This window comes from Erinaceus europaeus, chromosome 8 (genome assembly GCF_950295315.1).
Source record: "Erinaceus europaeus chromosome 8, mEriEur2.1, whole genome shotgun sequence".
Classification (NCBI taxonomy): Eukaryota; Metazoa; Chordata; class Mammalia; order Eulipotyphla; family Erinaceidae; genus Erinaceus; species Erinaceus europaeus.
Genome location: NC_080169.1, coordinates 92547203 through 92575145, shown reverse-complemented (window position 1 = coordinate 92575145; position 27943 = coordinate 92547203). Strand labels below are relative to the sequence as shown.

The 27943-nt window shown below is 38.2% G+C and overlaps 1 protein-coding gene across 9 annotated transcripts in view; it reads left to right on the top strand.

Annotated features, from left to right (window-relative positions):
- The window catches only part of CADPS2 (calcium dependent secretion activator 2), a 614124-nt gene that overhangs the window by 340608 nt on the left and 245573 nt on the right, over window positions 1-27943 (top strand). For all 9 annotated transcript variants that reach the window (XM_060196497.1, XM_060196496.1, XM_060196500.1 and 6 more), the window contains exon 8: window positions 6776-6915. In XM_060196497.1, the coding sequence (XP_060052480.1) occupies window positions 6776-6915 (140 nt within the window). The remainder of the gene's footprint in view (window positions 1-6775; window positions 6916-27943) is intronic.

The window sequence follows — 27943 nt, the reverse complement described above, 5'->3', positions numbered from 1 at the left end:
GTCTGATGAATTTCAGATTGTAAATTCCATGATTCTTTTCATCTTTGAAAATAAGGGGAGCTGGATTTCACCCATGGACAGGAAGGTTGACAGGAGATTTAATGCTGATCTTTCAGTATACAAAAGAGCATTGTGTTAGTGAGAGTGAGCAGGTGTTCTTTGTTTCAACTGAATAGGATAGGAAGTGATGATATTAAATTAAAGGAAAAATAATTTAGACTATGCAAACTCAAGTCTATTAAAATTGAGAAAGTTACTAAGGAAGGATGTAGGTTTCTCCCATCTGATTCATCTTCTCTGCATACTAAAAGCATAAGTGATATTGTTTTGGAGAAAAGGTTAGTTATTTGTGCTAGCAGGAAATGAAGTGAACTCAGGCCTTTCAGAATATATACTGTATCAGGGCCCAGAGCTTTCAAGAAGGTGCTTAAATGAGTCACAGGGAATAGTTACTATGAATCTCTGCTAAACAATAGAATCTATCAGTAGAATGAGATAGATATCAGCAACTCCCACAACCCCCTTACACTGGCAAAAGTCAAAATCCCTTTTAGAGATAGCTCTGCTTGTCTGTGGCTCTGTCTCCTTGGGCATTCCTTAGAATACATAAAGAAATCTGATTTTCATAAAATGTAAATTTAATCACAAATTGAAATGTAATTCTAGTTTGTAGCATTTCAGTCCCCTCTTACTGTTTCAGGGATTATTTTTCATATTACCAGGGCATCATTGCTCTGGACCAACTTTTAAAAATAGAAAAAGAGAGAGAGAGAGAGAGAGAGATACCACAGTTCCAAAGCTTCCCTTGGTTCTAAAGTATTCACTTGTGATATGTTGGGACCTCAGAGCTGGGATCATGCATATGCCAAAACAGTTGCTCTCCCAAGTGAGCTTTCTAATGATCCCTATAGATACAATTTTAAGACACATTCATCTTTCAGTTGAATGTTAGCATTCCATATCACACTTAGAGAGGAGTCATGTGATTCTTCTCCAAAATATACATAGCTGATAGAGGGGGACCATTTGGTTTTTTGTTGTTGTTGTTGTTGTTCTATTTTGCTTTGTTATAGGACAGAGGAGTAGAGACGGAAGGGGGAGATAGGGAGAGAGAAGGATAGATACCTACAGACCTGCTTCACTGCTCATACAGCGTCTCCCCTACAGGTGGGGAGCTGGGGGCTCGAACCCAGGTCTTTGTGCATAGTTATGTGTGCACTTAACCAGATGCACTACCACCTGACTCTAGGGAAAATATTCTTTATTCAGGTGTATGCCAACCTCACTGCTATTTCCTGAATTTAGGGCATTTTGGTGAGTGGTATATAAATTATCAAGAAAAAAAAAAGAAAATTCACTTAGAGTCTATCACTAATCTTTTTTTAATTGTTGTTATATTCATCTTGTTGCCAAAATAATACAAAATATACATTTCTACTATATTTCTATAAGAGTTCAGTATAATTATTGTGTTCATGTGACCTTTTTCATTCCTTTAGACTTTGATATTTGTGAAAAAGACAGTGGATTATTTGCTTAGTACTAGATCTTTCCTAGTCTCCTGTCTGCTCTACATTTTTTCCCACCTTCTTTGTTTTCTGTTCTAGAGTTTGTTTGTTTTTTTTTTGCGTCTTTACTGAAATAAAGTTTAGAAATTATAAGGTCACCTGCCAACACCCATGTCCTGTGTCCATGTAGAAGCAACTACAGAAGCCAGAGCTCTTACCTTTTTCACCCCAAAAACAATTTTGATCCATACTCCCGGTGGGGGAGAAGTGATAGGAGAAAGAGTTTAGGAGGGCTCTGAACTCCAGCTCCATCAGGACCCACAGAGAGGGGGAAAAGGGTTGATCATTTTGATGTAGATAATAAGGTCATGAGTATTGGAGGGAAAGAGAGAACTGAACTTGGGGAAAAAGGGGGCAATTATGAACAAATCTGGACAGATAGTTGTAGAGATGATAGTTAACCCATCTCTGCAACCTCGAGAGAACCATGGTGGTTTGCAGTGGAGGGATTAGGGATTCAAAACTCTGGTGCTGGGAACGGCATGGAATTATATCCCTGTTGACATGTAATTTTGTAAATCAATATTAAATCACTAATAAAAAATAAATTAGAAGTTCATTATTTCATATGCCACAAAGTTCAACCAATGTAATAGTTACATGGCTTAATTTTAGTCAGGTTCTCTTACAGGAAAAGAAAAAAAAAGATGGAAATCTAAGTTATTATACTAAGTGAAGAAAGAAGTAAAGACAAATACTAGATGATTCACTTATATGTGGAATATAGAAAACTAAAGCAAATAAACTTTCAAAAAATATGTAAACGCTCTTAGACTTTGTGAGAACTATTATGGAGAAGTGGGCTAAGACAGGACTCTGGTGGGGTTACAGTCACTTAGACATAAAGGTGTGAAACTGTACTCCTGAAATCATATAATTTTATAAACCAGTGTGAAAAAACTCATAAAAATCATTTTAAAAATCATGTAGAGTGGTAAGCTTGTGCAAATATGGTTTAAGAGAAATATTCATAATTAAATATTACTCTAATATGTGTATATGCAAATTTATACATTGTTTTTGTGTCGATTAAATTTGACAGATTTTTTTAAAGACTTTTCTTTTTTTTAATATTTATTTTATTTATTTATTCCCTTTTTGTTGCCCTTGTTGTTTTATTGTTGTAGTTATTATTGTTGTTGTCGTTGTTGGATAGGACAGGGAGAAATGGAGAGAGGAGGGGAAGACAGAGAGGAGGAGAGAAAGATAGACACCTGCAGACCTGCTTCACCGCCTGTGAAGCAACTCCCCTGCAGGTGGGGAGCCGGAGCTGGGGTTCGAACCGGGATCCTTATGCCGGTCCTTGTGCTTTGCGCCACCTGCGCTTAACCCGCTGCGCTACAGCCCAACTCCCTTGACAGATTTTTAAAACCTAAAATATGATTTTGTGTTTTTCATTACACTTAAGCAATGATGACAAGTAATTTTGACATTATGAAGTAGATACATTGGGTTTATAAATGTGAGATAAGAAATCATAAAATGTGTTCTGTCATGCTAAGTGACAAGACATTTAAAGTGTTGGTGATAAAAATAAACCAGAAGAAGCAGACATGTGCATAGAAAGGTTAAGAGAAATGAATATCAAAGAGCAAAGTGCTTTGCTACATAGGAAGGTAAGTGCTTTGTCTAGATCTATAATTTAAATGGAAACCAGGAATACAGAAGAATCCTTAAAGTTTTGTTATCTGTTAGATCTAAATATTTTTTTTTCTTTTTTAGGACAGAGAAAAATTGAGAGAGGAGGGGAGAAAGAGAGAGAGAGATGAGGAGAGAAGGACACCTGTAGACACATTTATATCCACTCAAAGGAAGTAATGCAAAGACTTAGCCTGTCCTTATTTCCAGTTCAAAGTCCACCCTCTCTGTCTGGACAAGCTGTGGCTCTTTACAGCCTAGTAGCCTAGAAGCTGAAGTTCATGTATATTGTCTACTGCAGCCTCCCTACCCTACTCTACCCTAGCACAAATATAATATACCCCAGTTGAACCGGGAGCAAGAAAGAAAGCTATAGTTAAGTTTCTCCTTTGAAAAAAATAAGAAGTGAGAAATACACAGCAGTAATTTTCCAGTGATAAAACATTGTAGGCAGGTGAAGCCACCTTTCCTTGAAGTATGCAGGATCTCTTTATTTGACCCTTACTATATCTGAAAATAGCTCTTTAGCCTGATAGTCACTAGGACCATTTGAGTTCTGAACGTGGAGAGTTTCTTCCTTGTCTCTCATCACAAAAGACTAAAGTATTTTAAAGTAGTATGCATTTCTTACGTGTGTGGTTTGGAACACTGAAGACTATTTTGTTACCTACTTTATAGGCTAAATTCTGGGTTTTGTTATCTATTATGGTTTAGTACATTTCATATTTATTGACTATAATTTGTTTATATATAGCCTGTGTTCCCGCCTTTATCAGTCAATCTATTAGAAAAAAGAAACCAATTTGGGCCAGGTGGTGGCACACTTGGTTGAGCACATATGTTACAATACACAAGGAACCAGGTTTGAGCCCCCAGTTCCTACCTGCAGGGGGAAAGCTTTGTGAGTGATGAAGCAGTGTTGTAGGTATCCCTCTGTCTCTCTCCCTTTCTGTCACCCCCTTCGCTCTCAATTTCTGGCTATCTCTATACAAAAAACAAACATTTAAAAAAATTATCACTAAAAAAAAAAAAAAGGAACTTCCCCACCTGCAGGGGTTGCCTCACAAGTGGATAAGCAGGTCTGCAGGTGTCTTTCTCTCCCCACCTCTCTCTCTCCCCTCCTCTCTCTATTTCTTTCTGTCCTAAAAGAACCAATTTTAGACCTTTCAACATGAGCAAATTCAACATAAAGATATGGCTGCACAATTTATAAAACAAAGAAATTAAGCATATTAGAGTGGATAAACACTGAAACTGCTACTGCGACGAAAACTACAGCACCTATTAGGGTAGCAGGGTAACAGGAGTAAGTGATAATCACATATTATCCAAAGCTTGCTCTGAAAATGATATCAGAGACTCCTTGAACCATTTAATTCCTTTTACCTTCGTCACCTACATAGTAAGTACTCAGTTGTTTAGACAGATAAGTAGTGAATCCTTCCACTTACGTCAAGTAGAAGTGCCATCAGAAAGTTAAAGTGTGACAGAATTATTACTGTTCTTGACTAGGATAATCCTTAATGTGTTGATCAGCTACAGTTATTTTTGGACCTCATCTGTATTTAGAGAATGATAAATTGTCAAAATTTTTAACTTAAATATTCTCTTCCTGTTTGAGCCACTTAGAGTTTAGGTCAGTACCAATTTTTAAACAAACAAGAATTAGGAATTTAAAAGGAGTAAAATCTGTATTTGGCTCATGCCAAAATAAATCTAAAATGAAAGGGCTAGCATAAAGAGAATGACTTGCTAGCATAATAACAGCTATTGCTACACAGGATGTATATCTCTTAGTCCTTTTTTTTCCACCTCTCTTTTAGTCATTTTCTGTGTCTTTAAAAAATCGTCTACAATAATGATATTGCACATTGATTTGAGTGAAAAAATAATGAACTTATTTTCCATGGTTGTCAGTGAATCTGTCAAATATTCCACTGCTTATTTTATCAATCAAAATAACTAATTCTAGAATATAGTGGTTTTTGAAAAAAATCACAAATATCGTTCAATATGATTGTCGATGTGCCTATGCATAAAGATAGTCTGGACTCCACATAGATAGCCCTTGAAATTTCTCAAAGCAGTAGATAACTTTAACAACCTGAATATAGGGAATAGCTTGAGGAACATTTGACTATGTTGCTTCTCCTCAAGAGAGAGAATTGCTTAAATAGTTCCCATCACATACATGGAAATGATACATTTCTTCTGGAAGGAGCAGGGGGAAGACCATGCCAAATACAGTTGCTATGTATGTCTTAGAATCATTTCAGTGGAGTCAGGTGTTGGCACACCCAATTGAGTATACACGTCATCATGCTCAAGGACCCAGGGTCAAGCCCCTGCTCTCCATCTACAGGGAGCAAAGCTACTCAGTGAAGCATCACTGCAGCTCTCTTTCTCTCCCCCCCTTCAACCTCCCTTCTCTCAAGTTTTCTCTGTCCTATCAAATAAAATAAATAAATATATTATAAAAAATTTAGTATGCCTAAGCATATATGTAGGATCTTCCATTTGTATGTAAAGTTCAGGTTTATTTACTTCCTGGGTTGGTTTAAAGTAAGCACTTTAAGATAAAATAGTTTGCCATTCAGGTATAAGCCTAGCCCCCACCACAATGGAGGAAACTTTGGTTCTTTGGTTCTTTACTTCTCTGTGTATAGCACTCTGTCTAGCTTAAAGTTAGCTTGAGAGGTGAAGCTCAGTGAAGTAAAAGATATATAATACACTATTTTGTATCTGTTATTTATTTCTGCATAGAGACAGAAATTGAAATGTAAGGGAGGGGAGAGAGAGAGAGAGAAGCTTGACCATGAAACTTCTTCCCTGTAGGTGTGACTAGAGGCTTGAACCTGGGTCCTTAAAATGTATGTGTGCTCTACCAGTGCTGTACCCCTGTTCAGACCAATATATACTGTGTATCTATGCTCATTTTGACCTTCATAATATACTGCTTCCATTTTACAATATACATTAAGGTGTGGACAAAAAACTATGTATATATAAGTAGTTAAAGAGAAAAATACATTTTATCTATGTGGCATCTAACATCTTATGAATAGTCTTTTTATTTCCTCAGCTAACTTTGTAGACCTATATTATGAAATAACCACTTGATACTTTAATAATTTTATTAAAATAATTACTTTGTTTCTGTTATTATTATATAAGTTTTGAAAACATGTACTCATTAAAAGTTCTTGGGTATTGATCTAGAGCAAAAAATTCACTATTTTGCCCTGAGGAGTTTTGAGTATTGAAATTATTGTTGTTTATTATTTTTCAACTGTCAATTAAACTATAGCCATTGTGCTAGTAATTCATTATGATGTGACACAGGATGAAAACTCATTATGGGATAATATGGAAACACATATTTATCAAAATAAATAAAGAAATGAGCCTGTATTGAAAACACATCTGCTGTGGTAGGATGGAATCAAACGGTTTACTGGGCAAATCTGGATATAAACCCATTCATTCCATACAAGAAGTTGTGGAAAATATTTTAATTCCACCCTTACACACATTGCATTTTGCACTTAAATATTTTTTGTCCCTTACAGGTAATATTATATCCTACTTCTAATAGCTCCAAATCAGCTGATTTGCACCAAATGATAGTTCCAAAGAACAGCCAAGACTCTGACTTAAAAATCAAGTTGGCCGTGAGAATGGATAAGCCACCACATATGAAACATAGTGGGTAAGTGTTTGAGAGTGTGTTTTCCCCTGAATTTTTGGACTAGACTTCAGTATACCATATTTGCCATTTTAATGAAGGAGTAAATATATCAGACTTTGATATGCGGTTTTCTTTTTTAAAAAATGACATGCATTACATAGATTAATCTCTTAAACTTTAGACATCCATATTGCTGAATACATGAGTTATTCTCACCATGTCCCCACTTCTTCTTCTTCTAGCGTTTGCCCTTCTTCCGTAGCCAGTCAGCAGCGTCAGGTTGAGCCTGATGTAAAGTTTCGAGACCCCTAAACTTTAGACATCCATATTGCTGAATACATGAGTTATTCTCACCATGTCCCCACTTCTTCTTCTTCTAGCGTTTGCCCTTCTTCCGTAGCCAGTCAGCAGCGTCAGGTTGAGCCTGATGTAAAGTTTCGAGACCCCTAAACTTTAGACATCCATATTGCTGAATACATGAGTTATTCTCACCATGTCCCCACTTCTTCTTCTTCTAGTGTTTGCCCTTCTTCCGTAGCCAGTCAGCAGCGTCAGGTTGAGCCTGATGTAAAGTTTCGAGACCCCCTTTGAATCTGGAGAGGTGGCAGTCGTTGACTATGTGAGTCATAGTCTGTCTGTAGCCGCAGGGGCAGTTCAGGTCGTCTCTGGCTCCCCAGCGATGGAACATAGCGGCGCACTGGCCATGGCCTGTTCGATAGCGATTGAGGAGGGCCCAATCATAACGTGCTAGGTCAAAGCCAGGTTGACGCTTGCAGGGGTCTGTGATGAAGTGTTTGTTCTTTACCTCAGCTGACTGCCAACTCTGTTTCCAAGAGACTGGAACAGTTCAGTGTAGGCATAGGGGACCAGATTGGGTGATGAGACGTCAAGCGTTGGACAGGGTGGGCGAAGATATCCGCGTATATTGGCAGGTCCGGTTGAGCGCAGACGTGGGAAATGAACTTAGATGATGCCGCATCCCGACGAGTATCTGGCGGGGCGATGTTGCTAAGAACTGGCAGCCATGGAACTGGGGTGGAACGGATGGTTCCAGAAATTATCCTCATGGAGGAATATAATTTGGAATCAACCAAGTGGACATGGGGGCTACGGAACCATACTGGGGCACAGTATTCTGCAGTGGAATAGCATAATGCCAGAGATGATGATCGTAGTGTGGAAGCGCTCGTGCCCCATGAGGAGCTGGCCAATCTTGCAATGATGTTATTCCTCGCACCCACCTTTGCTGCAGTTTTTATGAGATGTTCGTGAAATGACAGAGTGCGATCGAGAGTAACACCAAGATAGACTGGCTGGGCTTCATACCGGATTCTCGGATCGCCAAGCCGCACATTAAGCTCACGCGAGGCCGAGGCATGGTGTAGAATGGAAAACAGATGATACCGTTTTTGCAGTTCTAGGGATTAGTCGCCATTTTTTACAGTAATCAGATATCAGAGACATGTCTTTCGTGAGTGTTTCCTCGAGGATGTCGAACTTGGATGCCTAAGTTGCACAGCAGATGTCATCGGCGTAGATGAACTTCCATGAAGAAGTTTCTGGGAGGTCATTGATGTAAATATTAAATAGCGTAGGAGCCAGAACAGAGCCCTGGGGGAGGCCACTTGAGACAAGTCTCCATCTGCTAGACTTGTCACCCAGATGCACCCGGAATCTTCTGTTTTGGAGAAGAAACGATATAGTGTTGGCCACCCATGGAGGCAGGCATCTTGAGATCTTGACTAGGAGACCACGGTGCCAGACTGTGTCATAGGCTGCTGTGAGATCAACAAAGACAGCACCCGTCTTTAAATTCTTCTGGAATCCATTTTCAATGTAAGTTGAGAGTGCCAGGGCTTGTTCACAGGTAGATCTTCCTGGGCGGAAACCAGCTTGGGCGGGTGATAGGAATTTCTCTGTAAGATGAGAAATACGTGACAGAAGCAGCCTCTCAAGGAGTTTGTAACACATGGAGAGGAGAGAAATTGGTCTATAGCTGGCGGCCAGTGTTGGGTCTTTCTTTGGTTTCAAAACCGCTATTATCTTCGCACGACGCCAAACTTTGGGCATAGACTCAGATTCCAAGATGTGGGACAGGAATGAAGCGAGCCACTTCTTTGCTGCGGGACCCAGGTTAAGAATGAGTTCTGGGGTGATGTTATCATAGCCAGCAGCTGTTCCTGGTTTAACCCTCTTCAAAGCATCTTCCAGTTCAGACAGTGTAAAAGGAGAGAGTTTTGGAGATGGACAAGATAACCGGAACTGGGATGACCACTCATGGGAAATTTCTCTTTTCCAGACTGGGTCGATCTTAGCACGTCCAACTTGAGTTAGGTGACTGGCCACTGAGTTTGGAGATACGGGAGGATGGGAGACGGGAGGGGGTTGGCTACCGGCACCCAGTCTGTGAAGAAGCTTCCAGGCCTTCCTACTTGAGTGGGTGAAGTTCAGACTTTCCGTGAGTTGTTGCCAGCGGGCTTGGCGTGCTGCATCCAGGGAAGCAATGAGATGGTCAGCCACATCTGGGTCGCCCGACTCATCATACTGTTTTAGTAGTTGCTCGCATTCAGCATCAAGACAAGGCGTGTAGTTAGCACGTCTCCCACGAGGAATGGCTTGGGAAGCTGCTTTGAAGATGGCTTGGCGGAAGCACCTGTAGGAATCTTCAGAGGGGATAGAGTTAATTGGAATTGCAGGAATAGATTTGTTGGTAAGATCACTGAACAGACGCCAGTTTGCTTTCCGAAAGTTCCATCTTAGTTTCTCCGAGCACAGAATCAGTGGGAGCTGGAGACCAATGTGGATGATAGCTGGGTGGTGATGACTGTGCGGGAAGATCTTGAGAACTTGTCCCCACTAATTAGTAGTAGCACTTAATTGCATTAGAATTACAAATCAATTCTATTGATAAATAATAATATGTAGAGATAATAGCATATATTTTCAGTAAAAGTTATAGATGCAATAAATCCAGAATTCAGATTCCCTAGAAATAATTAAGTGTACATAAAGTATACAAAGGGTAAAAATAAAAGGTAGAGGGGCTAGATGGTGGGGCACGTGATTGAGAGTACATGTTACAATGTGCAAGGACTCAGGTTCAAGCCCCCAGTTCCTGCCTTTATGCAAAGATGGACGTAAAGATCCCTGTTTGAGCCCCCTGCTCCCCACCTGCAGGGGGTGGGGTCTTCAGGTGTCTGTCTTTCTCTCCCCTTCTCTATCTTCTCCTCCTCTCTCAATTTCTGAATCCCAGCGATAACCCTGGAGGAAAAGAAAGAAAGAAGGAAGGAAGAAAGGAAGGAAGGAAGGAAGGAAGGAAGGAAGGAAGGAAGGAAGGAAGGAAGAAATGTTAAAGTATCAATGCAGAGTAAAAACTGACTCAGCTCATAATGGATTCCTCAGATCTAAAATCCAGGGCTTTTTCTTTCTTCCATTCATCTACCTGCTCACCAGTGATTTATGTGGCAGATCTACATTCAGTGGCAGAAAAAAATTAATGAAACACCAACCATATCTAAAGGACCTGACGAGCTAGGGACTCACACTTATATGCAAGTCACTGTAAGTGACTAGTAAGAAGGGAATGGAAATTGGGGGGTTAAAAAAGAGATAGAGAAAGAAAGAGAACTGAGAAATTTTGCATATATACCAACAACTGTATTTACTATAAACCATTAATCCCTCAAAATAAATAAACAAATGCAGGCAATAATAATTCTTGATTCTAGCTGTAGTTAGTAAAGGAAAGCTTCGGGTGGGGGTGACAGCATAATGGTTATGCAAACAGACTCTCATGCTCCTAAGTCCCAGGTTCAATCCCCCACACCACCATAAGCCAGAGCTGAGCAGTACTCTGGTATTTGTTTCTCTGTGTGTCTCTCTCTCTGCATCTCTCTGAAAAATAAAAAAATTAATAAAAAAAATTTTTTTTAAAAAGTAAAGGCAAGCTTCACAACACCTTTGAGATACAGAGAGAGAGAGAGAGAAAACAGGGGACCTTTCTACTGTTTTATTGTGGTACCAGGAATTGAAACCAGGGCCTCATGCCTCACACATTCAAAACATGTGCTGTACAAATGAGCCACCTCCATGGTGAAGACACCTGAGTTTGAAGATGAAACCTGTGGAATGACTTTAGCAGGTGGGCAGTAGGGAGAAGGAAGGGCATTTCAGTCACATGACATAGATTATACATAGGGACTGATAATACTGAGAAGACTTTTAGCCTGTATGACAAATTTGGTATAGCTAGCATAGAGTACTGTGGATACTAGAAAATTAAGAGTTTAAAGCTGTAATGTGCTTAGGAATTTAGGATTAGGGAGCTTAAAGTTAGATATAGTGAATATGGTATGTTGTATATAGTGTCGTGATTCTCCATTATTAGCTCAGCTTTTTATGTATGTGTGTGTGTGTGTGAATGGCACAGTAAGAAATGGGGACTTAGATATTATAATGCCAAGATAACCCTCAGTATTTAAGTTTCCAGTGTCATCTTGATCATACCTAGAATCTTCATATTGTCTCAAAGAGCAATATTGAACATAAAATTGGGCACATGAAAAGTTGGTAAGCCTTTTTGTAAAGAAAACTACTTCCATTCTTGACTCTTTTTTTTTTTTTTTTTGAATGTTCTAGGGAACATGAAACTATCCAAATCTTTTTGAGACATGATTTTTTTTCAGTCATTCCTTTGCACTGAAGGAGAACTGGTTTGCACCATATATCAAAGTCCTTTTAATAAAAGACACCAAAAATGGTTCTTAATTTTACTTCTGCCCAGGACTATAGGTTAAAAAAAAAAAAAGACTGCTGATTATATGTTGTAGTATCTCAATGTAATCTGTAAAGTTCAAAACCTCACTTAGATACCAGTCATATCATGTATTATCTGCCATTGCTAAATGATAACAATAGACATTTACAAATGCTCATACATCTTTCCAATCTATGGTAGGTAAACAGAAAGAATTATAGAACTGAAAATATCTGAATCTGTTTTACTAGTTGGTGTGTGACTAAGAGCACATTATTTGATACTAGTCATTCAATGAAATACCAGTATTAGATATAGTAGTTATGATCAACTAGAATTGAAATCCATCAACACTAACTACTATAATAACAATTTGTCCCAAAAGAGCAGGGATAATACCAATGTTATATACCACAGACACCTTTTCTGACTTTTCAGTGCCTGTATGGTCAGTTTTAAATATCTTGAACATCGTCTCTGTGTATAGATGTATGGGAAAATATAATTTAACTTTTTTCAAAACTATTCACCTTTCTCTGGGGTGCTTCATAAATGGATTTACTTAATGTAATTATCTTTAGGAAATGAGAATCCATACTCCCAGAGAGATAAAGAAAAAGGGAAGCTGGGGGCCTGGCAGTAGTGCAGCAAGTTAAGCGCAGGTGGTGCTAAGCTCAAGGACCAGTCTAAGGATCCTGGTTCGAGCCTCCAGATCCCCACCTGCAGGGGGAGTAGGTAGCTTCACAGGCTGTGAAGCAGTCTGCAGATGTCTCTCTTTGTCTCCCCCTCTCTGTCTTCCCCTCCACTCTCCATTTCTCTCTGTCCTATCCAACAATGACTACATCAACAATAATAACTACAACAATAATACTAAAAAAAAAAAGGGCAACAAGAAGGAAAAATAAATAATAAAAATTTTAAAAAATAATAGAGAAGCTATCAAGGGAGGGGATATGAAGCTCTGGGGTGGGCATTGTATGGAAATGTACCCCTCTTATCCTATAGGGGAGTTCTGGTGGTAGGAACTGTGTGGAGTTGCACCCCTCTTATCCTATGGTTTTTATCAATATTTCCATTTTATAAATAAAACTTAAAGAGTCAGCTAACCTTTTCCTTTGAAATGTTTATCATCTATCAAAGCTATAATATAATAGAGGTAGTAGATTAATAGCATTTTACTATAAGGCAGGATTGTGATGTCAATAATTTATCTATAATGAATAATTAACATGAATGATGAATAATTGAAAGAGATGTCAGGTTTAAAAACATTAATTTACCTTTAAAATGTGAAAAACGTCCTGTAATTACAGTTATCAAATGAATTAAACAATAGATTTTCATCTGTTGTAAAACTAGACTTTGAAATCATTTGGAATGTTAGTAAAGAAAATCTATTTTCTGTTTTGTTTTTTTTTCATCAGATCATTTTATGGAAGAGTTATTAGTTTATAGTGCAGCTGATGACTCATGGGGACAATTTTTATCTCCCTGTGCTAAAGGCTTAAAGAATAGTCTCACCCCTACTTTTCTACAATCATATGCCAGGGCCCCAACAGAGCCCTCCAGCTCTTCCTTTCCATTCCTTCCTCACAGGGCTTTTTTATTGGTGCTCTTTTCTTTTCTTTTCTTTTCTTTTCTTTTCTTTCTTTCTTTCTTTCTTTCTTTCTTCCTTTTGAATGGTAGAATTTTTATTTTTAAGATATTTTTCAGTGTTAGGCTCTTTTTAAAAATAATTTTATTTATAAAAAGGAAACATTGACAAAGACCATAGGATAAGAGGGGGTGCAACGCCACACAATTCCCACCACCAGAAGTCCCCTCCCCTGATAGCTTTCCTATTCTTTATACCTCTGGGAGCATGGACCCAGGGTCATTATGGGTCTGGCTTCTGTAATTGCTTCCTCACTGAACATGGGCATAGACAAGTCGATCTTTTTTAATAATGTAGGTAACAAAAGAAGCTTTTTTGTGTGTGCTATTTAACACCTACCTCTTTTGTTCATTAATCACATATACATGTACCCTGTAATGCAACTAAGTATTTTTTATCAATGTTATCTACATTTTATATGATTCTAGCTACATTTTTTGCTTAGACTTTTGATCTCCTAATGCATCACACAACATGTAATCAAGGGTAAATTTTATACTAATAATTATAATTTAAATGATCATTCTATGCTCCTTGAATTTTTTAAGGGAAATTAACAAGATGACAATAATCTATATTAACTAAACTTAAGCTTTCAAGATAATGATGCAACTTGTAGTTGATATAATATATTTCTGATATAAAAAAACCTATAATACATTAGATATTCAGTTCATTTCTGATAATGTATCAGTCCATAACTATGCTTTCACTTTTAAGAATATGACTATCTACAAATGAAAGCATACTTGATTTGGATAAAATTTAAGTAATGATAATTTCATTCTTTCAAAAGCAAATTGAATATTACCAACATGAAATATATTTGGTGAAATTTTGGTTCATTCTTTTAGCATATTTCCTATCAACTAATTATAATAACTCTGATATAAATATGTTATATGGATTTCCAGTTATAATTTTAAGTCATTGAGCAATTCATATACAGCTATTGAGTTTATTTTTCTGCTTTTCAGAATTAGATGCAAGATATATGTATTCTTGGACAAATGGACTGTCTATCCTTTAGCATAGCCTAGTGGTGAAATAGCGGTAGTAACTTACAGTTCAGAAAGAACATGTTCACTTTTATTAAATAACATTGTCCTAATTCAGATATGATTTTATCATCAAAAAAGGCAAAATAAAATGAAATTAAGTATTATGACAAATCTACAAAAGGATAAAGAGGATAATTAAATGGGCTCTGCACATATTATGAATAGATGCTATCCGAAGCCAACAGGCAGGTAATTACTTTTCTAGTTAAAAATAAAAAAATAAATTAAAATTAAAGCAATGTAAGTATAAGTCTACTCTCAGTAATAATTGATAAAATTATACTCAAATCAATATCATATTTCTCTCTGTATAAGAGTCACACTTGGTTACTTACACATTTTGAAATAAATACATGTGTTGAACTCTTGAGATGATCATTTAAATTTTCATGTGATTCATATCATGAGGACGTAAAAGGAGCTCAAAACTCTTGCTGTAGTGATGTAGGAAAAAAAAAAGTTTTTGAGCTTCTAGCAGAAAGTACACCTCACCTGGCAGCCTTGTTGTTAACCCTGCATTCTCATAAACATGCATTTAGGGGCTGCAGTATCATTGCCTACAGAAGCTGTCAGTTGTAGTTTGTGCTCATAAAGTTGCTTTTTCTCTTCTTTATAATTATAGATTTAAAAAAATTTTTTTATTTATTTAAAAAAAGGAGACATTGACAGAACCATAGGATAAGACACAGTTCCCACCACCAGATCTCCATATCCCATCCCTTCCCCTGATAGCTTTCCTATTCTTTATCCCTCTGAGAGTAGGGACCCAAGGTCATTGTGGAATGCAGAAGGTGGAAGGTCTGGCTTCTGTAATTGCTTCCCCAATGAACATGGGCATTGACTCGTTGATCCATACTCCCAGCCTGTCTCTCTCTTTCCCTAGTAAGGTGGGGAGCAGAGCTCCAGGACACATTGGGGGAGCAGAGCTCCAGGACACATTGGTGAGGTTATCGGTCCAGGGAAGTCTGGTCCGCATCATGGTAGCATCTGGAACCTGGTGGCTGAAAAGAGAGTTAACATACAAAGCCAAACAAACTGTTGAACAGTCATGGCCCTAAAGGCTGAAATAGTGCAGATGAAAAGTTGGGGTCCTCCATTTTGTAGATAGCTAGTAGGCATATTTTAGTTATATTCCAAAGGGCCTGTAGCTATACTAGTTTTTTGGTTTTTTTTTATTGAAGACTTATGATGTTAAGTGAATTTAGAGGAAAGTCTTCTGCAAACCTTATTTTTGCCAAGGTGGCATTTACTCGGAATGTTCAGGCCCTACAAAAAGAACAAGAATGTTTTTCTCCAGAAGAAAAAGTTGATTTCTCAGTTCAAATTGACCTTTTAAAGTGTCTTTCCTACATGTCATAGCCCAAAATAGCCTTGTTTTGAAGTTTGAATTGCACTTGAACCTCTCTATAGCAGCATTTGCTATTACATTTTGAATTCATGAAAACCTGCTTATCAAGATTTCTGGTAAGTTGTTGTTAGACTCTTGATAAACGATTATTTCCTGAGTGCAGATTTCAGAATTAGAAATCCTGCTGTGGTACTTTGTAAACTTTTATGTAGACATTGTAAAGTACAGTAAAGAACAAGTCAGGCAGGGGTAGATAGCATAATTATCATGCAAAGAGAATCTCATACCTGAGGCTCCAAAGTCCTGGTTCAATCCCCCATACCACCCAGAGTTGAGAAGTGCTTTAGTTAAAAACAAAACAAAACGAACAAAAAAAAAAAAAAAGTCATAAAACAGTCTATATTCCCAAATGCCTTAATGTTCATACTAACTTCTACACTAATTTAAATCACTAATAATTATACTTAAAATCACTAACATGAAATATTTCAAGTATAACTATATTATTCAACTAAGTGTTTTTTTTTAATTTTTTTATTTAAGAAAGGATTAATTAACAAAACCATAGGGTAGGAGGGGTACAACTCCACACAATTCCCACCACCCAATCTCCATATCCCACCCCCTCCCCTGATAGCTTTCCCATTCTCTATCCCTCTGGAAGCATGGACCCAGGGTCATTGAGGGTTGCAGAAGGTAGAAGGTCTGGCTTCTGTAATTGCTTCCCCGCTGAACATGGGCGTTGACTGGTCGGTCCATACTCCCAGTCTGCCTCTCTCTTTCCCTAGTAGGGTGTGTCTCTGGGGAAGCTGAGCTCCAGGACACATTGGTGGGGTCTTCAATACAGGGAAGCCTGGCTAGCATCCTGATGGCATCTGGAACCTGGTGATTGAAAAGAGAGTTAACATATAAAGCCAAACAAATTGTTGAGCAGTCATGGACCCAAAGCTTGGAATAGTGGAGAGGAAGTGTTAGGGAGGTACTCACTGCAATATGAAAGAGAGACTGGTCAGAGCACGATTCTGTCATTTTAAGAAATAATATGGTTTGAACTCAGGGGCTCAGCATGCAAGGTATGAACTGTACCCCCTGAACTACCTCCCTAGCCTCTAAAGTAAATGGTTCAGCTTGGTATATTCCATTTTAAAATGTTTCTGATTTTTCTTGTTCTGAATAAGTTTGTCTTTAACTTTAAACTTAAATTATAATTTCCATTCAACACCCTTTACTTGGAAGATTTATTTTTCCAAGCAGTAACACCTCAATATGAATTATTATTTTACTCTCCTGTTTTTTCATGCATCAAATAATCACTGCTGTTCTATGTGAAGACTGAGTAATTACAGGTGGTATTTAAGCTGCTTCTTTTTTTTTCTTTTGAGAAACCAAACACTATATTCATAAGTTATCTTAATATGGGACATTTAAAATTATAGTAGAATCTATCACTATTGTACAATTAACTTTTAAAGATTTTTTTTTAAACTTTATTTTATGATAGGCCAGAGAGACAGTGAGAGGAAAAGAGGGATAGAAAAAGGGGAAAGAGAGAGAGAGAGAAAGAGAGAGACCTGCAACACTGCTCTACCATACATGAGGCTTCTCCCCTACAGACAGGAAATTGGGGCTTGAACCCCTCACCCCCGTCCTTGCACACCTTAACTAGGTGCACCACCATGTGGCCCCACTACTGTATAATTATATAACAACAAATACACAGAGTTAAGAAAATTATTTAGTAATAGTTTACAAGATTATAAGGTTATAGTTCCGAAATGCATCTACCACTAAAATTCTGTGCCTACACCACCCCACCCCCACCCCGCTTGCACGTCTCCGTATTCTGCACCATGATAACCAAGGTAGTTCTCACAGTCTCAGAGGAAGTTTGATCACTTTTTTTGCTGGCTCATGAGTTCCAAGTCCATATATTCCACATATGAATGAAACCCTCTAGTTGTCTTTCACTTCATCACTTCACTAAGTACATTGACTTCTAACTAAATCCATTTTGTCCCAAAGATCACAATATCATCTTTTGAAAGTCAGTTAAGTATATGTCCCATAACTTCTTTATCCAGTCATCTGTAGGTTGGGCATTTAGGTTACTCTTACTCCTTGGCTACTGCAAATAAAGCAGCTATGAATATAGGGATGTATATGTCCCTCTCTATTAATATTTTCATGTCTTCTGGTTATATGTATAGGAGTTACATTGCAGGGTCATAAGGTAATTTAACTTTTTTTCTTTAAGGATTTTCCATACTGTTTTCTATAGAGACTGCATCAGTTTACATTCCCACTAGCTGTCTAACATGAGTGTCCCCCCCCCTTTTTTTTAAATACAGGGCTGTCCAGAAAGACTTCTTTTTAAAAAATATTTTTAAAAGTATTTTTTATTTATTTATTTACTTGAGAGAGATGCAGAGAGAAAGACACAGTGAGAAACACTAGAGTACTGCTCAGCTCTGGCTTATGGTGGTACAGGGGATTGAACCTGGGACTTTGTAGCTTCAGGCATGAGAGTTTGTTTGCAAAAACATTATGCTATCTACCCCAGCCCCAGAGTCCCTTTTCTCCAGATCCTCACCAAAGTTTGTCATTTTCTGTTCTGTTGGTGAAGTGTCTCACGGTGATTATAATTTGCATCTCTAATGAAAAGCGAAGTGGAACATATTTTCACATGTCTGTGGGCCATGTGTATCTCTTCCTTAGAAAATGGTCCATTCAAAAGAGGGAAGGAAGGGAGGGAAGGAAAGAAAGAAAACTGTCCATTCAGATCTTTTGCACCCTCTTCAATTGTTTTTGGTGTTCTTAAGCTGCATGATTTCTCTATAGGCTTTTGATGATAATCTCTTCTCAGATGTGTGATGTGCAAATATCTTCTTTTAAATGTTGCCTTTTTAACCTTGTATAATTTCCTTTTCATGTGTAAGAACTTTTCAATTTGATATAACCCCATTTATTTAGTCATGATTTAGTCTCAGTTGCCATAGATTGATTCTCCAAATAACATCTTTGATGCTGAAGTCCTGTAGTATTTCACAAGGTTTTTCTCTATGTATTATATGGTTTCAGGTCCAATATCCAGATGTTTGATCCATTTTGAGTTATATTTTTTTGTGTGTATGGTAACAGCATTTTTCTTACGGAATTTCTTGGTAATGGCAAATCCTCTTTTTAAAATTTTTTTAAAATTTATTTTAAAAAGGAGACATTAACAAAACCATAGGATAGCTTCCTCTCTCTCTCTCTGTCTCTCTGTCTCTCACTTCTCTCTCTTCTCTCTCTCTCTATGATTAAAATAAAATAAATAGGGGCCCAGTGATGGTATACTCAGTTCAGCACACTACATTCACTACCATGCATAAGGAACCAGATTCAATCCCCTGGTCCCCATCTGCAGATGGAAAGCTTCACCAGTATTGAAGAAGTGCTATGAGTATCTCTCTTTCCCTCTCCCTATTTCCCCATTCTATCTTGATTTCTCTTTCTCTATCCAATAAAAGAAAATAGAATAAAAATTTAAAAATTATGGAAAACTGAGGATGTTATACATGTACGAACTACTGTATTTACTGTTGAATATAAAACATTAATTCCCCAATAAAGAAATAAAAAATAAGTAAATAAATAAAAAATAAAAATAATTCATGTACCCAGAAAAAATAAATAAATACAAGATAAAAAATTTAGAAATACTTAAAAAAAAAAAAAACAGAATACCATAGGATAAGAGGGGTACAACTCCACACAATTCCCACCACCAGATCTCCATATCCCATCCCTTCCCCTGATAGCTTTCCTATTCTTTATCCCTCTGGGAGTATGGATCCAAGGTCATTGTGGGATGCAGAAGGTGGAAGGTCTGGCTTCTGTAATTGCTTCCCCGATGAACATGGGCATTAACTGGTTGATGCATACTTCTAGCCTGCCTCTCTCTTTCCCTAGTAAGGTGGGCCTCAGGGGAATCAGAGGTCCAGGACACATTGGTGGGGTCGTCTGTCCAAGGAAGTCTGGTCGGCATTATGGTAGCATCTGGAACCTGGTGGTTGAAGAGAGTTAACATACAAAGCCAAAAAAATTGTTAAACAATCATGGCCCTAAAGGCTGGAATAGTGTAGATGAAACAAATCCTTTTTGTTTTCTCCTTTAGAACACCTTTATGTGTCCTTCAGATTTGGTAGAGAGATAGAGAGAGATTTAAAGAGACCACAGCACTGAAACTTCCTTCAGTGCAGTGGGGGCAAGGCTCAAGCCTAGATCATTCAAATGGTAAAGCATCACACTGCCCAAGTGAGCTATTTTATCTGCTCTGCCTCAGACTTGAAGGTTAATCACTCAAAGTGTCCTTCACACCCAGTGATTCTGTTAGGAATTTTTGTTTGTTTTTTTTGTTTTGTTGCATTGCCTAACTGAAAGAGGCACTCAAGTCCTAAATGCTTTCCTATACCTTAGTTTGGCATATTTTTAATTGCCCTCACGTTCTTTTGGTGGTCTCAGCCACATTATTTTGAGCAGTTGTTTTCCTGTGTTTGCACATTTAGTGTGACTGTTACTGTTGATTCAGCATGTGGCTCTGTGGCCTCAGTGCTGTATTTATTGTTTGTTATTATGGTGGAAGGATGTGGAGGAGCATTTGCCAGTGAGGTAAGATGATTGTTGATACCGGTCAGATATGATATCTGCACCCAGAGTTTTGTGAGCTAGCTATATTGTGGTTGGTTTTCTTTGCCTACATAACTAAATGAGCGTGACTCACTTTCTCAGCCACCACTCAAACACAGTTTCCCAATGGTTTCCCTTGGGGCATGGGTATACTGCACAATCTACCATCAGTTCTCAGTCAAGATAACTCTTCTGTCACACTGGAGAGTCTTTTTTAATAATCCTGCACCTTTCTCTCCTGAGGTCAAGGGCTAACAGCGTCAAGATTTTCAGCTCTGTAGTAGCTCTTTGCTCTACTACATAGCTACCAAGATGGCACCAGCAGCTGGCAAGTATGTGTCGTTTTTGCTGGGCTGGCTTTGCGGCGGGAGACAGAGACAGCCAGAGACTCATGGCTGAGTTGAGAATGCAGTTCAGTCTTTATTCACCAGCGGGGATGCAGTCCAAAAAACTAATCTCTTCTAATCACAACACAATTCTGTCCTGCATCTCTCTCTTCAGGCGGAAGAGTCAGGAACAAAGGAAATACATACAATAGGGGGCGGGGAGAAGGAAGAAGCACTAACCAGTGATGACTAAACCAAATGTCTCAGAGGCGTGGGGGGGGGGGCAAAAAGACCAAACCAATATCCCGGAGGTAGGGGGTGCCCAGCCAACAGTGGACGTGCAAACAGAACACATCGCAAGCAACACAAAGCAAACCCAATGTGATGATAAAAACAGAAGGTCTCACAAGCAGAATCCAGAAGCATACGAACAAGTGTGTTTTCTTCTTCACTTGGACTCTTTTCTGTTCTTCTTTTCTGAACACTGGTAGATGCACCTAATTTGGCTGTGTAGAATTTTCAGCTGCAATGTGATAAGTTAGTAAAGCAAAAATCTTGGGCTTGTTCAATGCCACAATGTTACAGGAGATTAAGAAAAAATTCAACATTATTTTTAAATATTTAGTTTAAATTCATTCTCCCCATACACATGGCTAAATTTCTGCCCAAATGGAAGAAACTGTAGTACAAATACTTATGTCAAATCAGCTGTACTTTAGAGCCAAAATACTGTGTTTTAGGTCTCAAGTTCTATAAGCAACTTAATTATGTCACTTTCTTGGCTTACAAATAGAGTGTGCTAGTGTTTTTAAACTCATGGAAATATATGAATTACCAAAACATTTCCTCCTACACTTTTTCAGTTGCAAGCTCTACTCATTCATAAAGAGAATGGGCATGATTAGAGGAGAATAAAAGTGATAGCAATGAGGGCAGCCTGAAAAGAGGTGACATATTTGAGAATTTAATTTGAATTTTCCACAGATAAGAAACAGTATAGAAGCTGATGGGAACATCAGGCTTCAATTATTTGTGATTGATTTGAAAAATACAGAATTGGTCATACTCTTATAGTAAATATTTTAAAAGTGGAAGCATATGAAAACTCAAAAAGAAAATACAGCTAATCTTACAAAAAAGAATTTATGCACTCACCTATGGGTAAAGTTATTTTAAACTTTCCAGATTTTTATGTAGTTAATATTACTTTTATAATTAAATAAAGCAGTTATAAAACTTAAGTTTTTCTTTTAATTCTACAAATAAAAAATCTTTTTAGGGAAATTTATTTGAGAGAAATCTGTAAGGTGAATCTTGATAAATTTCTGTCTGACTTTGTTAAGTGTTACCAAAGTACTATTCAGCTCAAGTATAGGGTAGTGTCCATTGAACCAGGAATCTCAGAGCGTCAGGCATGAATGTCTTTTGCATACCATTATTAGACCTCCCAGGCCCCTATACATTTATCTAAAGGGTTAGAGTGATTTAGGAGCATAAAAGTAGACCAAGGCAGCCTGCCTTCAAGTCCAGGCTTCATCATTGATAGTTAATGGGACCTTGAGAAAGTTATTGAACCTTCTATTCTTTGCTTTCCTCATATATAAAATGTCAGTGGTAAAAGAACTTACTTTACTGACTTCTTCAATAACTTTTAAAAAATACATTTTATTCTATATTTGAATAGAGGCAGAAATTGAGAGAGAGAGACACCGACCTTGAAACTTCTCTCCTATAAGTGGGGACTGGGGGCTTGAACCCAGGTCCTTGTGCATTGTAATGTGTGTATGTGTGCACTCAACCAGATATTCTACCACCTGGCCCTTTTACTGTTTTTTTTTTTTTTTTGAGTAATGTAATGAATGTAATATGTTTATGAGAATGGTTAGCTGCTCCCATAGGAATATTAAATATATTTTAACTATTGAAAAAACTTAGAGAAGGTGTTTGAGTTGAGGTACTACTATTAAAAGAAGGAAAAATAAATACTAAATACTTAAAAAAGTATTCAACAGAACAAAAAGAACATATAAGGCTTTATTTCCACCTCAGCTCCTCTCTTTACCCTGTGGCTGAGCAGTAGGTGAAAGTTGGTCTGGGAGATTTCAGCTCCAAACACCTCTTGGATCTGCAGTCCTCTTCATCCTTAACTTCTTCATCTTAAAAGTAATATAAGGGGGATCAGGCAGTAGCAAACCATATCACGGGGGCCAGTGCATGGATCCCAGTTTGAGCCTCAGGCTCCTAACCTGCAGTGGGGTGGGGGGGTCACCTCTCAAGCAGTGAAGCAAATCTGCAGGTGTTTATCTTTCTTCCCCCTTTTCTGTCTTCCCCTCCTCTCTGTTTCTGTCCTGTCCAACAACAGCAATAGAAAAATGATGACCACCAGGAACAGTGGATTCATAGTGCTGGCACTGAGCTCCAACCCTGGAGGCAAAAAAAAAAAAAAAAAAACTAATATATGGTCATAGTCAATGATCCTTAGGTTTTACCCAACTCTGACATCTCTTTCCATTCTTTATTTCAAACCTAAAATTAACCCTCTCTCGGAAAAAATGAGAGAGATTTTAAATTTTAAGATAGGATGGAAATAGTTAAATAAATTTCAAGTCACATTATTCTCCTTGTGAACAACTCTAACTAACAACTCTAACAACTCTAATGCTGTCTCACTCTGCAATGCAGGGGATAGATGACTCAGGAACTCGTGGCAGCATGGTAATGCAAAAGGATCTATTGATCAGAGAGCCAATGCTTTTATAGGATAAAACCGGAAGTGGCAAGTAGGAAACAGAAATGGCTAGGAAAGGGGTGGAGAAAGGCAAAAGCACACTGGGAAGATAGAAGCTTCCTTAGCAACTGTTGTGAGGGTTTTAACCTGGTGGGTTAATGTTACCCTACAGGCAGGGTGGGTCTCGAGGTAGAAAGAAGATAGATAATTGGATGGGTGGGGATCTTTCAGGCAAAACAATAATTATATAAATAGGCCATAGTATCAGCAATGCAGGATGGGGGGGGTTGGCTTAATGTCCGACATCTTCAGGCATGGTAAAATTTGCTTTTTTAACTTTATTTTTTATTGCCACTAAGGTTGTTGTTGGGGCTCAGTGCCAGCACTATGAATCTACCAGTCCAGATGACCATTTTTTCTTTTTCTTTTTTTTTCTTTTCCTCCTCTTTCCCTTTTTTCTTTTTTCTTTTATTTTTCAAGTTTTTTTTAGTTCTTTTATTATCTTTATTTATTGGATAGAGACAAGAAAAAATTGAGAGGCCAAAGGGAGATAGAAAAGGAGAGAGACAGACACCTGCAGACCTGCTTCACCACTCACAAAGCTTTCCCCCTGCAGGTGGGAACTGGGGGCTCGAACCCTCATCCTTGTGGATTGTAACATGTGCGCTCAACAAGGTGTGCTACAACCCAGCCCTTTCTTTTTTTTTCTATTTTTATTTTTTCCTTTTTTTATTAGATAGGACAGAGGAGAGAAATTGAGAGGGAGGACAGAGTGAGAGGGAGAACGACAGACACCTGCAGGCTGGCTTAGCTATTAGCGAAATGTTCCCCCTGCTTTGGAGTGGAGGCCTGAACATGGTAATGTGCACACCACCACTGGCATCCAACATACATTCTTCACTGAGTGAGTCACCACTCAGATCCTCAGATGTTTAGTGACCTATGTGTGAAACTTGTATAATACTATAATTCAGTGTTACTTCTGTGAAAAAAAAAAAAAACAAAGATTGACATTGGTTCAAACTCTAACTCTCTTTTTATAAGGACAAGCAGAAAGGCAGAGAGAGCAAAAGATACCACATCACTGAAGCTTCTTTCAGTGCAGCAGGGGCCAGGCTCAAACCTATGTAAACTATGTATTCAGCCCTCTGACCCTGTCACTTCTTATGCAAATGTGATCGATCAATATATATTACTTCTCCTTACCCCACTTTGCTTAACATAACATGCTAATATGAGCATGAAATGAGTTCTACTTGGAAAGAATGGGAGTCAGGCAGTAATGCAGTGGGTTAAGCACACATGGCATGAAGCACAAGGGCTGGGCAGGCGTAAGGAAAGGATATAACATAGTGCCTATTGCAGAGTAAGTACTCAAAGGACTAATAGAATTACTAAAATGAATACTGTTAAACTGTTAATAGTTCCTTGAACTATTATAAAACCACTTCTAGTTTGAACCACTTTATTTTTTTACTTTATTTAAATGTAAATATTCAAAGGCAAAATAGAATAGCATAAACCCTCTCTGACACCCGAAGAATATAAAAGTCCCATTAGGGCCATCTGTTTAATTTTGAGATTTAATTCATGTTTTTATTTGACAACTATAACAAAGATAGGTGGTGGTGGTGATCTGCTTGTGGTTTCTCTCTGCTAACACTATGTCTCTGCTATATCCAAAGGAAAAACCTGAAAATCTTGCATAAGTACTTATCAGTCCTGACTAAGCAGCTAATTTGAATGATTTCATCTAACAAATTAACTCGTGCTCTAGATAAGTATATCTAGATATTATCTCATAGCAAAAGAGGAATAATGGAGAATTCTTCCCTTCATTTTAGTCCAACATCGTCTAAGTTATTTTGAAAATGGTAAATGCTTTCAAAGTATGATATTTTAAATAATTTGTGGTACCATTTATATTTTTAGTGTAATTACTGTTTTTTTCTTAAATGACTAAATAGGTATTACTTATTCTGTGTGTAACGTTAGGCAGTCTACCACATGTTGTAATACTAAAATTTCTCCACTTGTGAAAAATTTTTAATTAGTAATTTTTGTATACCAGATAAGTCTGCATTTTCTTTTTTTTGTATTTATATATTTATTTATTTATAAAAAGGAAACATTGAAAAAACTATAGGATAAGAAGGGTATAACTCCACACAATTCCCACCACAAGAACTCTGTATCCCTTCCCCTCCCCTGATAGCTTTCCTATTCTTTTTTTTTTATTATTATTTAAGAAAGGACACATTAACAAAACCATAGAGTAAGAGGGGTATAATTCCACACAATTCCCATAACCCGATCTTCATATCCCATCCCCTCCCCTGATAGCCTTCCCATTCTCTATCTCTCTGGGAGTATGGATCCAGGGTCTTTGTGGGTTGCAGAGGGTGGAAGGTCTGGCTTCTGTAATTGCTTCCCCGCTGAACATGGGCATTGTCTGGTCAATCCATACTCCCAGTCTGCCTCTCTCTTTCCCTAGTAGGGTGGGGCTCTGAGGAAGTGGAGCTCCAGTACACATTGATGGGGTCGTCTGACAGGGAAGTCTGGTCAGCATCTTGCTGCCATCCGGAACCTGGTGGCTGAAAAGAGAGTTAACATGCAAAGCCAAACAAATTGTTGAACAATCATGGACCTAAAGACTGTAATAGTGCAGATGAAGTGTTGGGGGGTATTCCCTGCATGCTCTTGTGTACTTCTGCTTTCAGGTATATATTTTTCCCCTAGTTTATGGGCACGTGTGAACCTATGCTCTATCTCAGGGGACCTGGACTATATCTAGGTTTGGGGACTTTACTGGGGAGTGGAACACCAGGAATGGAATTAGAGAAAACTATGAAAGGAAAGGTCTCACCCGAGTGATGAAGCTGAAGGGTTGTCATTCCACACCTGAAGTCTCTGGACACAGTCTGAAATGAAGCATGCTGGGGTGGCACTCGTTGTGTTGATTAGGTTGTGATCCGCGGATGCAGTATTATTTGATTTGAATTGAGAGCAGCATGCAGAAAAGTGAGCCCCACCCTAAGTTTCCAGGACTGGGGGAAATATAGGCTCTATAGTGGAAATGTGAGGTTCCTGTTGTCTTAGGGTTCAAGAAGACAATGGATAGTTATTGTTATCATCACATTATTTGGTGATAGGGTTAACTTTGGAAAGTCCCTTTGTTAGGGTTTGGGGTATAATACCCAGCATCTTGTATATAGCTGTGCTACCGGTTGCTTCTGTTCTCCCTGGTCTAGGCTTTTGGGAGAGACAACATATCAAAGACAGCCTATGTATTAAAAAGACTCAGTCTGTGTTTTAAGAAGTTCTAGACATATGATCAATTTTTTGCCTCTCATATTAATTAGTGGTTTATATGTTTATACTTTAATAGGATTGTACATAAACACCACTCTCACCTCCAAAAGACTGTGTCCCATCCCCACTCCCTGCCACCCTCCCCTTCACCACAGTGTTTTTATATTGTTGCCCTGCTCTTGATTGAATCAGATCCTGCTTTTAGTTTCCCTTTCTGTTCTTCTTTCTCAATTTCTTTTGATGAATGGGATCATCCCATACTCATCTTTATCTTTCTGACTTAGCTCACTTAACATAATTCTTCTAGCTCTGTCCAAGATGGGTCAGATAAGGTGGGCTCATTGTTCTTAATAGCTACATAGTATTCCATTGTGTCTATATACCACAGCTTTCTCAGCCACTCATCTGCTGTTGGGCACCTGGGTTCCTTCCAGGTTTTAGCTATTATGAATTGTGCTGCTATGAACATAGATGTACACACATCTTTTTGCTTGGGCATTATGGAATCCTTGGGGTATATCCCCAGTAGAGGAATTACTGGGTCATATGGAAGGTCTATGTCTAGGCTTGTGAGAGTTCTCCAGACTGCTCTCCAGAGAGGCTGGACCAGTTTACATTCCCACCAGCAGTGTAGAAGGATTCCTCTGTTCCCACAGCCTCTCCAACATTTGTTGCTGCTATCCTTTTTGATGTATGCCATTCTCACAAGAGTGAGGTGGTATCTCAATGTTGTCTTTATTTGCATCTCTCTGACAATCAGCAACCTGGAACAGTTTTTCATATGTTTGTTAGCCTTTTGGATCTCCTCTGAAGTGAATGTCTTGTTCATATCCTCTGCCCATTTTTGGATGGGGTCATTTGCTTTTTTGGTGCTAAGTTTGCTGAGTTCTCTGTATATTTTGGTGATTAGTCTCTTTTCTGATGGTTGGCATGTGAAGATCTTCTCCAATTCTGTAAGGGGTCTCTCTGTTTGTGTGATAGTTTCTTTGGCTGTGCAGAAGCTTTTCAATTTGATGTAGTCCCACTGGTTTGTTTCTGCTTTAGTCTTCCTTGCAATTGGGTTTGTTTCATCAAAGATGTCCTTGAGGTGTAGGTGGGAAAGTGTTTCACCAAGGTTTTCCTCTAAGTATTTGATAGTTTCCAGTCTGACATCCAGGTCTTTGATCCATTTGGAGCTGATTTTTGTTTCTGGTGAG